Source organism: Papilio polytes, unplaced genomic scaffold (assembly GCF_000836215.1).
Source record: "Papilio polytes unplaced genomic scaffold, Ppol_1.0 DF824169.1, whole genome shotgun sequence".
In the NCBI taxonomy this organism is placed as follows: domain Eukaryota; kingdom Metazoa; phylum Arthropoda; class Insecta; order Lepidoptera; family Papilionidae; genus Papilio; species Papilio polytes.
The window spans coordinates 3,585,495-3,598,646 of NW_013525035.1; the positions used below are offsets into that span (position 1 = coordinate 3,585,495).

A 13,152-nucleotide genomic window follows, 5' to 3' on the forward strand; every position below is an offset into this window, starting at 1 on the left:
TGCGACGGATTTTGGTCGCTCAACTCAAAATATAGCTGATTTATGACACTATAAAGTTAGACTGAAACGCAAAACGCAATATTGAATGCACTCTCCGAAGTTATGTTTATACCAGCTGTTATAGTTTTTATCATACTTATTTTATACACAAAAATCAATTTAGAGTTAGTTTTTCAATTAAAATATGTTCTTTAAAACTTCTTTGAATTTGCTAGTACTCGTAAACGTAGGTAAGTGTTATACAGAGATGTAATTTATCTCGTTGTATGAATGCTTTTTGCTTGTATTCATTTCGTTTTGAAATGCAAAATGCAAAGATATAACGAGCTCCTTTGTAACGGTCACAAGTAAAATATCACAAAAGCGTAAGGTGGGAAAGGTTTGCGGCGTATTTAAATTTACCTCAAAAAGACTTCCGTAGTCGTAGATGTTTGTAGAATAGTATCTATATGTTAAAACTTACTTTTTATATTTAGAAAAACTTCGTAATTGAGTATATGATATTGTTACTACTTTGTCAAAAGTAATGTAACAGAGAGTAGAATTCTACGGATAGATTAATTAAGACACAGCAAAGATTATCGAACAAGCCTATATTTTAGCAGTGTCTTAGTGTCTATTTGCTATTTTTTTTAATATAACATGGATCTGGTGACTGCAATTCCCGTCTACATTTACTTGGTCTGGTCTGGTCCTGTGTCTCATCCGAGGAGTCACGCTTGACACTCTGCCAACGTCGCCGGCGCTTCGGAGAAACATCCGATTTAGGACAATATATCTCCCACTTATAACTGTCACAACTTTCTCAGGAATATGTGTACATCGCGCTTCCTGAACCTGACAATGCAAATGTGGACCATTGACACACATCGATGTATGTGGAATGTAACCGAATTCTTTTGGGACGTTTCGAAGTGTTGGAAAATGGATGGCAAAGATGTTCCGATCGAAATGTATTGTGTCGTTTGTTAAAATGTCGTTCAGTTATTGTTATAAATAATTTAATTTGTGTTGACTTAAGAAGTTTTCGACTTTTGTTGTGTAATCCAAGGGTCCAATGCATTATTATAGCATAAGCATGGTATTATGTATCTGATGAGATATTTTAAAACTTTTTTAAGATTCATATAATATTATACAATGTCCATTTTCTAAATCAGTAAAGGATATATCAATACATTTTCCGTTGCCTTAGTATCATCAAATTCGTAGTAAAACAAGCTGAACCTGTAACCATAAATAAATTTATTTATATTCAATGAGATAAAAGTAACAATGGTGAAGTATGTTTTATTTCTTATGATTGTGCGTACGAGCCTCGATATTTATGAAGAATATATTTACAGTAACAGAAATAATACGATACAGGAAACCTTTGTTATTATATATATCTCGGTTATACATGCTTTCATTTTAAACCAAACCGCTCTGGCCAAATGTTTGGGCTCCCTCTTAAATGATGTAAGTGGTGTTAAAAGTTTGTTCGATAAAATTAATCTTCTTGTATAGTAACCCCGATCGTTGTACTTTACCATTATCTATACCGTTGTCAAATCTAATAAACGGCGACTCCAATATTGTCTTTGGTCAATAAGAAAACGTGTGTTTCTTTTGTCATATATTCAAACAATTATTTATATTTTTTATGAAGTTCCATTTGATTAAGTTGCAAATAAAAACCTGCACTTTGTATAAAATATTAGATTGCGTAAATTTTCACTTTGTATTTTTCGTTGATAGACAGCCATCGAATGGAAAACATTGACGATAAATGTAACGTCGAGTCAATGAACTTGTTATGCAAATGAAAGAAATGAACTGTGACGTCTGCTCTACTTTGCTGATTTTTAGGTTATGATAACCGTCTATCAATACAGCTCGTAGTCTATTAGTAAATATTTAAACAAACATCACTAAAATGTTATATCAGTTATGTTTATAAAAACATTTTAGATATATATACCTCTATGTATCTGTGAAAATCCACTTTGTTTCTGATCTTTTTAGACAGATATGCAAATAGTTTGATTGTAACATAACTAAATTCTCTATTAATTTAATGGCCTAATACAACACGGTATGTACAAACAAAAGACAAGTTAATAGTTGTTTCTATAATAGAAACGGAACTATAACAGCAAAAAAGGTAATCATTCGTGCGTTCTGGGTTCTTAATGCTGTTAATATGATGTCCATACATCGTCGGACAATAGGCCATTGAGACACAGCTATAATTGTGCTCGCGTGCGTCAATTAATGCGTATACACACGCATGTCTGATACCGGGCAGTTGTTCCGATTTTTAAACGATACGATCGATTCTTATCGGTATGTGATCGATAAAGTGTACAGTGGTAGTCGGAATATCGGTTTGCGCTATCGATTGCAGATTACATCGTATGTTACACTGACAATCGGATCGGTGTTACTACATATTTTAAATCGAATACAATCGCAAATGTTATCTTTGTTAATAGTGTATATAGAAAGAAAATCCTTGTACTCATTCCACCTATTAGCTTGGAGGGTTCACAATAAATTAGCTGCATGGAACGTATTAATTTCAAATAGATTCAGATGTATTGATTAAATTCGTTTAACTCAACTTTATATAGCTTTAGTATACTTCGAGATGCTTCCGTGCGAATGCGTGCGAGTCTGTGTGGTTGTGGGATTCATAATCGGATAAGCGTTCCGGTATCGGTTACAATAGTTTATTCATTTCTTTAACTAATTGTTAACTCGATTTCCTAAATATTTGTTAAGATCGGCTTATTAAATATTAAATCGGAAGTTTAAAAATATAGGTAAACTTACTTGGTGCTCTATTAGTTACTAAAGTGAAGTTTAGACAGCCTTGAGTAAAATATACGAATGAGATCAGTGACGCCTATGCACCGCATTATATTTTTAAATTCGTCAACATAAATCTGATTAAATCTTGACATCTGTGTGACCTCACAGCGGTGTCCGACCTTGTCACATCATTTAATCTCGTCACATGAATTTGTAACGTGTTACGTCTCGTATTCTTACGGGATGTAACGTGGGAACGTATCGTCTATTCAGATGAGTTATGAGGCCGTGAAATGCCCCTCGAGTGTAAACTTAAATGTTAATTGGGACGTAAAAATAATTTTGAAAATAAATTATGTGGGTGTTTTTTTTACAAGAAGATTCAGACATTCAGAATAGGTATTTAATTTTTCTAAATTATAAGATGATTTCAAAATTAATTTTAGAATTTGTTAACCCTTTTGTGTTTTTCATCGATAATGTAAACACTATTTTAACAATATCTTGTATTTGAAACAACTATGAAAATAATGTACATATGAAAATTCATTATTCAATATAAATAGTAAGTCTTTGAAGTGGAAAAATAAATTATTTCAATATTAAAACATGTCCGAATAAATATTGTTTCAATTTGTAATTTTTTACTCGCGTGCCGATGACTTAATGGATGGAGGATGCTTGAAAAAATTAATGTGTTTCATATCAGTTGAAATATCGTTATATTTATTTAATATATTAACGTTTAATCTATACTTCTATACTCTTATAATAAAGCGTAAACACACACTTCTTTGTTGCCTAAGATGTCACAAATTACAGCATATTTTTGAATAATAATTGTTTTTAATGAAAAGCCCTAAACTTACGTCAAGCTTTAGGTTATACCTTTTCACGCCATTAAACTAAGGGGGGTACATTTTAGATAGAAAACCCAAATGTGGGAAAGAGACCATAAGTTGCTGCCAACATTAAGAAAGCAAGGTTTGTCATCGTGTCGTTTTGACATTTGCAATTGATAATTTGACAAATGTAAACAATTAAATAATGTTTTCATAATTATATGCGTATGAAGTCGCACGGGTACAGCTATGCTATAAAAAAATAACATTCTTTTTAGTTAATTAAAAAACTTTTCTGAGTATAGACCCTGTGATACTTAGGGGAAGAGTACATTAGGCACCTCATTCGTTATAATAGGATCAGTCATATAAACTCGTTTAAAATATTATCACATTCCTTTGTAATTCCTACTGAATTTATTGAATACAAATTCGTATATTAATGTTTTTTTGTTTGTCTTTTCAGGTGATAGACTTCGGCAGTTCGTGCTACGAGCACCAACGCGTGTATACATATATACAGTCGAGGTTCTACCGCGCGCCTGAGGTGATGATGGGCGCCAGGTACGGCATGCCTATCGATATGTGGTCCCTCGGCTGCATACTGGCGGAGTTACTAACAGGTCAGTCTACGTTGGTTTATATTTACAGGTAACCTTCAGGTGTTCTGTTCTGTTCATGTGAAATGATGGTGATAAAATTAAGGCTATAGTTTGTTTAATAAAATCTAAGTTATTTGAGTTGCTGTTCAGACACTAACAATATCCTAGTCTAATCAAAATTTTTATATATTAAGACAAACTATCTTGCAATCATTAATTTGACCAGCTATCCGAAAAGAGAAATATTTATGACTAGCTGTTGCTCGCTACTTCGTACGCGTGAAAATAAAAAATTTAGCCTATGTTACTCACAAATAAATTACCTTCGTAACGGTGAACGAATTTTTCAAAGCGGACCTGTAGTTTTTTGAATTAATGCATACAAAAATACAAATGTTTCATCTTTATAATATAAGTATAGAAGCATAGATAGAATTAAAACGCACATGTTATAGATTTTACATCAAACAAAAATGTTATGCTTCCGCTTGATTCAAATCTATGAATAGCGGAAGATTGTGGTTATTGAAATGCTAGATTTCGATCTCGTGGATAGATATATCATAAATGCATTAACCCGTCAGCAAGTAACGATTGAAACATATTGAAGCTGTACGCTATTTACTAATACAATGTTGATACTAACATAGACCACCGACAGGCTAAACCATTGCAGTGCTGACAAATGACAAAGCTTATAAAACGTAAATTGATTTTTTTTTTAAAAAAAAAACAACGCCTCTGATAAGTGTATCAGATCGGATATCTGTTTTTGTTAATGATTATATTCAGCCTGGTTCAAAGTAGTTTAATGGCTAATTAAGCAGACCCTTAGTAAAGATTTATCTCTCTTATAGAATAAGCCTTAATAAACCACTGTCGATATTACTTGAAGGCTTACTTATCTTATTATATTACAATTTTTTTTATACAATGTAATCGTTGTAAATTCCAGGGTTCCCCTTACTGCCGGGAGAGGATGAGGCTGACCAGATGGCGTGTATCATCGAACTTCTGGGCATGCCGCCTCAGAAGCTGATAGAACAGGGAAAGAGGGCAAAGAACTTCATCAGCAGCAAGGGTCTGCCGCGGTACTGCACAGCTACTACGCTACCAGATGGCACTACTGTGCTCAGTGGAGGTAAATACAAAGCTATCTTTTTAACGCTTGAGAGACCCTTAGTTTTGATTTCTCGCCCTAACTAAGGTAGACTAGCATTTTCTCGTTTACCGTATGTCTATGAGCCTTGCTGAAGTTAGAATATTTTTGTAAAAGCTTTTTTTAAGGAAAATTCGCAATTTATCTGGTGTAATAAGATTGGAATTTGTGCAAATGCAAGTTTCATTGTATTGTCGTATTTGTTTTTAAATGTATGCGTTAGAAATGCTTAAGCTGAGGACACATTAGAGCTATTACAATTGGCGAACAGTGTGTGTAGATTTATCGCTAGGATTTTTTTGTACAGTAAAAGTACAGTAAAACCATACAATTAACACAATTCTAATTGATTTGAGAACTTGAATTTTTGGATGTTTGTTTTAAATACCGTCTCTTTTTCTTTATTAGCTTTTAAAAAATAATGTATCATTATTATTAAAAATACAAAAATGATTGTATCACATACACAGTCGATAACCACCTTTACTAGAATCTTCAGTTCATGCTGCATACAGATCATACTTATTTATATCGATATGTCACAGAGTTGACAAAAAATATAAACTCGTCGACTCTCACCATTCCCATACGACTACGTCAGTACTGCAGTACGCTCTGAATCACAAATTCCACACCCACTGAGAGATTTTTTGGCAGGAATCTAAAGATTATCATAGGTTTTAACACAGGTTAAATGTGTGATTCAATAGTTAAGTATGGATGACGGAAATTGATTATTCACTTCCTAAGATACAGTTCAGCAATTAAAACATATGGAATAGACTTTTTTATTCATGTAATATAAAGCCTACAGCTGTATACTGGAACGAATCTTAAACACTTGGCTTCGTATGTGTTGTTAACAAAATGTTAATCGAATTTGGAGTTGGCGTGGCCTTATCTTTTAAGACGCTGTTAATTTAAAGTCGTTTGAATATTAGGCCGTTTGTGACTTAATTCTATATAGTTCAGTTATGTACAATAGTTCAGTTCGTTATTAATTTAAAGGAAGGGACATAAAATGTCAACTAAATGGAGTTTTTATAGGAACGAAAAATTATATTTGATAGTCGGTCATGTCTATAACTAATGTTGTGAGTTTTAATTCGATTAAAGATTTTTATACTAAATCTTCCTAAATTACTTGACATTGATTAATTCACGATTACCAGTAAATAGTACTCAGATATATAAAAATAACACATGGGTCCCACTGGCATACATTGTAAAATTGTTACGCAAATATTTTGTTGACAATCTGAAGCAGTCTAATTAAGATAAATTCAAGTGTCGACCTAGATCCTGTTACAAGGTTTGGAGAATTTCTAGCAAATAGTTTTTTTATGTATTCATTTGACGTTCACTTTATTAAACAATAATTTGTTGCTCCAAATTTCGTTGTAAAAGACAAAATTATTTAACACTGGCAAGGCCTTCAATAACATATTTTGTTATGTACTACTCGCCCAGTGCAATACCACGACCACACATAAGACTGGCGGGAAGTGGATGCGATTCCGCGTTTCGCCTAATGAGTGTTTGTGTCGCATATAGTCCACTTTCCATACCCATTCTTTAACTATAATGAAATGGTTTGAAGGAAATGTAGATTTGGAAAAGGAAAAGACGCATGGTAAGGGAAAATCCTCTTTCTGTGCATCTCTTCCTTTGTTTATTATAGATAGGCATAGGTAAATGACGAATTTTTTACCGGCCACCACTTGCCACTTTAGCCGGCTTAGCTGTTCCGGCGAACACAGGTAGCGGCTTGCGGGTTTGCTAGCTTATTAAAAAAAAAAAAACAAAGTAAGATTAAAAGCAAAATGCGACGTTGGTCTGATTAAATTTCTCCTTACAACTAAACACCAAAGCAGTTAAATTATAAGGAAAATGAAACATTCCATAAAATGTAACATTTAACAAACTATAAAAGCTCGCTGATGTAATGTTATACTGAATTTATCGCGTTCATACAAATTATTGCCCATAAAGGTGCTGACATACTGTTGTGGAAATAGTTACCTTTGCCGATATTTTCCATTAGTTAAAAAACTCAGTAAAATTTGTTATGTACTTCTGTAAAATACTGTAAAATTTTAATAGTAACGCACGCACTCTGGCTGTTCTTCCAAAGATTCTGCAGTACTATTGATTAGTATGCTTGTAAATAGTTTTATCCTTATTAGATTCTTATATTGCCAAGTCTAGTCTAGGCTCTGTCAAGTTCAGACATAAGTCAATAAGAATTGGCTTATTGCCAACTATGAAAATGTAAAGATTGAACAGTTGAATAAATAGCTTACGAACATCGAACATTAGTCGTCTCGTCTACCAATAGAATAGAACAAAATAGATTTACAATAAAGACCTCGAATTAGGGATACGGAACATTACCAGTAATTAAATGTTGAAATAGATGATACGACGAGTAGCGAATTTCTGCTCTATTTCCTAATGTTCATTCTAATCACTCTAGTGTATACGCAACATTACTTGGCAAGCTACCAAAAGAAATGCAAAGCGAGTGCTTTATGAACGACGACGCGACGCTTGTTTGTCTGCTCAATTGTTACGTCTCGACGGACAATAAACGATGATTTAATAAGGCGGTGTAATAACCCCAGTGGAAATGGATTGCGCCAAACTAAATGTTATGTGGGACGCAATATGATACACATGTAATCATATATCTGCACCAATATAAGTGCGTTCGAATCGCATCTTACAGAAAACCATATTGACTACTTACCCCTCTCGATTAAAGCCGTGAATGTGATCCTTAATGTGTAAATGTTGTTCGTTACAGGTATGTCGAGAAGAGGTAAGTCGCGAGGCCCTCCCGGCTCCAAGAGTTTCGTCACAGCACTCAAAGGTTGCCAGGATAAGTTCTTCATTGATTTCATCAGAAGGTCAGTTGGAGATACACTTAATTGTGCATTAAGCTTTAACTATCGAATTCAATACTTAACTCCTGAATTACTTGATTACAGATGTTTAGAATGGGAGCCAGAGAAAAGGTTAACACCCGCGCAGGCGTTAAGGCACGCGTGGCTGCGGCGTCGGCTGCCCCGGCCGCCGCATGACGACGAGCCCCACGCCCAGTCCCACGCGCACGCGAACTCTCAGTCCCACGGCCACGCGCACTCGCAGTCCCACGGCCATGCGCAGGCGCAGTCCCACGCCCAACCGCAGGCGCTGCCCGCCAACCACGTTAGTATAGCGCACCACGTCAAACGGCTCGCCCAGCCCAAGTGCACCGACAAATAGGTTCGTTTTGGTTCCGCTTATTTTTTTTTGTTTTAACTAAGGCCATCATCACTTAGATTTGGAAATAAAATCTTTTAATTTATGGTTTAAAGCGTTAATTATTCAAAAACAATTCTATCTTAAAAAAAATTAATTGACTTGAAATGGTTAAAAATACATCATTTGATAAGTATTTCTTTTTATTTCTAATCGATCTGAGGTACATGGTATATTAAAAATATTACTTTTGTGGGCTAATCAATAACTTGTACAAAAAATATAAGTGATGTTGCCTTAGTTTTATTTAATTTTTATTTTATAAGTTGCTTTTATTTTTATGTTTTAAGTTTACAATGTGTTATATTATTTTATAATTTTAATATGAAATTTATTTCAAAACATTTTAGTTAATGGTACCAAATATTTTTTCGTTGCGTTGCTTACGAATTATTTTTTTACTTTCAATGCAAAAACACATGGGCGCGTATTTGAGTAAAAAGTTTGTTTTTGATAAACGATCTGAAATAAAAAGTGTAAATCTGTAACAGTGTGTCAATCAATCGTCTATTTTACAGTACCTGGGAAAACTTAGTTAATGTGTAAAATCTCAATAAATCCATGTATTATGTGTCAATGTTATGATGTAGTAATTGTGTATAGATATGGTTGTTCTGTTGCCGGCAGTCGGGGGGCGCGGCGGGCGCGGCGGGTGCGGCGGGCGCGGGGGGCACGGCGGGCGCGGGGGGTGTCGGCGGGCGGGGGGGCTCTCTGCGCACGCCGCTCGCGCGCACCCCCGTCACCTTCAACACGGCTCAAGTCGCAAGTGAGTGATATTGAGATTACATTTTTTGCAGTATTAATTTAAATTTGGTGCCTTAGAGCTTGTCCTATCACTGGCTGATAGAGGCTCAGATAGCTTATAAATAAAGTCACTGTCAGATAAGGTCCCAAAATCTGATATTTCCATCACATATTTTACATGTTCGATTGTTATCAGACAATTTACAATTTGCCGGGACAGGCCCTAAGTGTATATTTAACTATACTAAGGTAGATCATTAGAGGTATCTGACTAATACTATACTGATATTAGGCATCAGATTTGTCTTAAGTGATGGTGTTAGATGTGACGTTAACAGTAATGTTCAACAATTTTGTAAGAGAATAGTTGTGTTCCCAGAAGCGAAGCTGCAAGCGGCGCTGTCGGAGGAGAGCGGCGCGGGGCGGTACTGGGCCGCCAAGCTGCCGCACCTGCCCGCGCCCTCCTAGCGCCCGCCCTCCGCCCGCCGCCTCGCCAAGGTACGCCCCTCTGTCCTAATTCCACCAAACACTAGTTATTGATTTATTTCTGACCAATACGGATAATTAGAGTTTAAAAGTGTATTTACACACAGTCTGTATCCATGTGTAGTTTATAACTACAAACTATACCCGTGGTGTGATGACTGTTTTTTTCTGTAAATGTATAATTCAAATTATTTTAAACACATTCTGTTTGCTCTCCTACACCATGAAATCTTCTATCCAAAATTGCAATGTTTTAGTTTTGATCGCATTTTTTGTGGCGACCGTCGTGTAAAAACGTACAAATATAAAGTGTCATAGTGTTTTTGGCACCTTACAAGTTTAATAGACAATCACACCTTACGAGATAATCAAACATTACCGGACAATCACACCTTACTAGACAATCACACCTTACGAGATAATCAAACATTACCGGACAATCACACCTTACTAGACAATCAAACATTACCGGACAATCATACCTTACTAGATAATGAAATATTACCGGACAATCACACCTTACTAGACAATCAATCATTACCGGACAATCATACCTTACTAGACAATCAAACATTACCGGACAATCATACCTTACTAGACAATCAAACATTACCGGACAATCATACCTTACTAGACAATCAAACATTACCGGACAATCACACCTTACTAGAAAACATTACCGGCCAATCATGCCTTACTAGACAAACTCACCTTACTAGACAATCGTTGTTTTCAGGTGTCATCACTTGAAGCGCCGCGGCGAGCGCACGCGGCGGGCCCCGCGCGGCTCGAGCTCGAGAGACGCAGCCTCGACCTCGAGCGCGAGCTGCGCGCAGACCGCGACTCGGACGCCTCGCTTGACGACCGCGACCACCTCGTCTGATGCCGCCCGCCCCCGGCCCCGGCCCCCGCTCCGGACACGCCGCCGCCCCCGCCCCCGCCCCCGATCCTCGCACGCGCCCCCTGGCCCCACACGCCCCGCTGTGGCCCCGCTCTGGCTCTAGCTGATGGACATTGACGAACTTGGAGGAAACACTAAGAAAGTACACACACAAGTACAATTGAAGCAAGTTGGTGTTAGTGTTCGCCAGTGTTGGCTGCAGTGACGTGCCCCCCCCCCCCACTGCCTTGTACTGACTTAGATATATCGTGTATGTTTGATTGGCCTTCCAGTAATTTGTATTAAAAAAATAACCGACTTAGAAAAAGGAGGTTTGTAATCTGTGTAAACTGTAAAGACTACTAGTGAAATTTTATACCTAAAGTATTAGATGTTCTTTGGAGTTTATTTTATAACTACCCTACATTGTGAGTCGAAGGGGTCGGTTAGTGATTGTATATTTAGTGTATGCGATGCACAATATTTTTTATGTTCCTACGTAGTGTAATGTGAGCCAGTGGGGGTGGTGGAGGGGAGGGATGGGGGTAGTGACTAGTGCGCGGCGGCGTTATTGATCTCAATAAATAAAATAAAGACTACATAATGTAACGGACATCTAGTGGAATTGTGCGAATACCGTGGTGTTTTACTGTTTTCTATGTTCGTATACGTATTAAATTAAGATAACGTGCGTTCGGTGGAATGTTTAGTGCCTGCTAAGTCCCGTTTTAGTGTGTAGGAAACTCGACCACTGTTTAAGGAAACTCTTTGAACAATTTTGACGACTTGTTAGATTTCGAGAGTTGATTTTTTTGTGACGTAACTCGCTTTTTGGTGCGTTATCGATTGAAATTCGTAGAATCTTGCAGCCTTCGACCACAAGATTTTGACTGAATTTTTATTTTTAACCGCCCTCTGTACCGCACCAGTGAACGGCGTCGATTTGTTTTTTTTCCTTATTGAAAAAAAAATCTCTCTCGAAAATAACATAGATATAAGCGAACTGAAATATTGATGTGTGTGATTTAACGATTTTTTGTACAAAAATCAATTTGTCACTTTTTTTCTAATAATTTCTTAATATAAGTTACTTCGTATTTAGTTAATTTCTCTCAAGTGATATGGTAATGTTGTAATTGCGACGAAATGGTGACCTTAAATCGGAATTCTTAAAGGACTTAAGGGTAGATAGATACAAGGCCTTTTAAGCTAGTTAAGAAGCTATGCTAAATTTTTGTAACGGATATCATAGTATGTTGTGATCGGCTGAAAGGTTTTTATATAGCCATTCTATTAATTACAACTCATAGCATAGCATTATAAGTACATTTTTTGCGTAATCCAAACTATGTTTTAATTTTACTACTTAACTAAAAATGGTTCCTTGTATGGTAAATAAAGTTCAAACATATCCGGATTTTAACTTGAGAATGTTCTAGAAAATATTGTTGATTGAAATTTTAGATAAGTTTCTGTATGGTTTCAGTGTCTGGACTAGGCACATTTAGAACTTCAAGGGATTGCATAATATTAGGATAAATAGTGTCATAGATTAAATCTGAATTCTTCCATTAAAGTGTAGACTAAAATCGCATAGCACCATTAATGTGTCTAGTCCTTTCTTTAATTATCTAGTGCAATATGTTTGACTTTGATTTTTTAAAAATTAATGGTTTTGTCTTCCCGATAATTGTGACATTTTATAAGGCCTATTTCTTATGTGAACGAAGTAAATGCATTTTTTTTATTTTTCAAATAGTTTTATAGTTTTTTCTATATGTTTATTACATAGGAAATACAAATGTACGATAATTTACAAAAGGAAATATCGTTGTATTTTTACTTTTTTTGTAAATGATTGGTTTTTGCTTTACTTCTGGCGGATTTACAATTTGACAATGCATGACAATGAAATTTGACAATCCGTAACAATGAATTTTTCTGCATAGAATTGTATTTAAATTTCTTTAGCATTTGTGTAATCATTAGGAATTTCTATATTATTGTTTTATTACCAAAGGGTAATTTACCTATGTACGCTTCTGTATCAAGTCTACGTTTTTAGCCTCGTATTTTATTCTTTGACAGTATCTCACTATACTCAAATTAAGCATTTTTTTTTGTCAATAATTTTTATTATGATGACTGCCTTTCGTATAATGTTATGCTCAATAGTTTAATGTAACGTCTTGGTATTTGACGTTGATTTTTTTTTATACCCATGTAGCGGTTTAAGGTATTTAGTCAATTATTGTATAGATTTTGTTTTGAGGGTATTGGGCGTTTCAATTTAGACGGCGGCTCAAGATCGCGCACCCTTTATACTATATTATAGTCTGA

At 35.6% G+C, this 13,152-nt stretch overlaps 1 protein-coding gene across 2 annotated transcripts in view; it reads left to right on the forward strand.

Annotated features, from left to right (window-relative positions):
• Positions 1 to 12,972, forward strand: part of LOC106111348 (dual specificity tyrosine-phosphorylation-regulated kinase 2) — a 109,043-nt gene extending 96,071 nt beyond the window's left edge. The window contains exons 2-8 of one of the 2 annotated variants that reach the window (XM_013293387.1): positions 4,105 to 4,261; positions 5,196 to 5,381; positions 8,206 to 8,308; positions 8,390 to 8,666; positions 9,306 to 9,468; positions 9,826 to 9,944; positions 10,669 to 12,972. In XM_013293387.1, coding sequence (XP_013148841.1) covers positions 4,105 to 4,261; positions 5,196 to 5,381; positions 8,206 to 8,308; positions 8,390 to 8,666 — 723 coding nt within the window. In that variant the 3' untranslated portion in view covers positions 9,306 to 9,468; positions 9,826 to 9,944; positions 10,669 to 12,972. The remainder of the gene's footprint in view (positions 1 to 4,104; positions 4,262 to 5,195; positions 5,382 to 8,205; positions 8,309 to 8,389; positions 8,667 to 9,305; positions 9,469 to 9,825; positions 9,945 to 10,668) is intronic. The other variant, XM_013293386.1, reaches the window with a different exon arrangement.
• Positions 12,973 to 13,152: the final 180 nt, after the last annotated feature.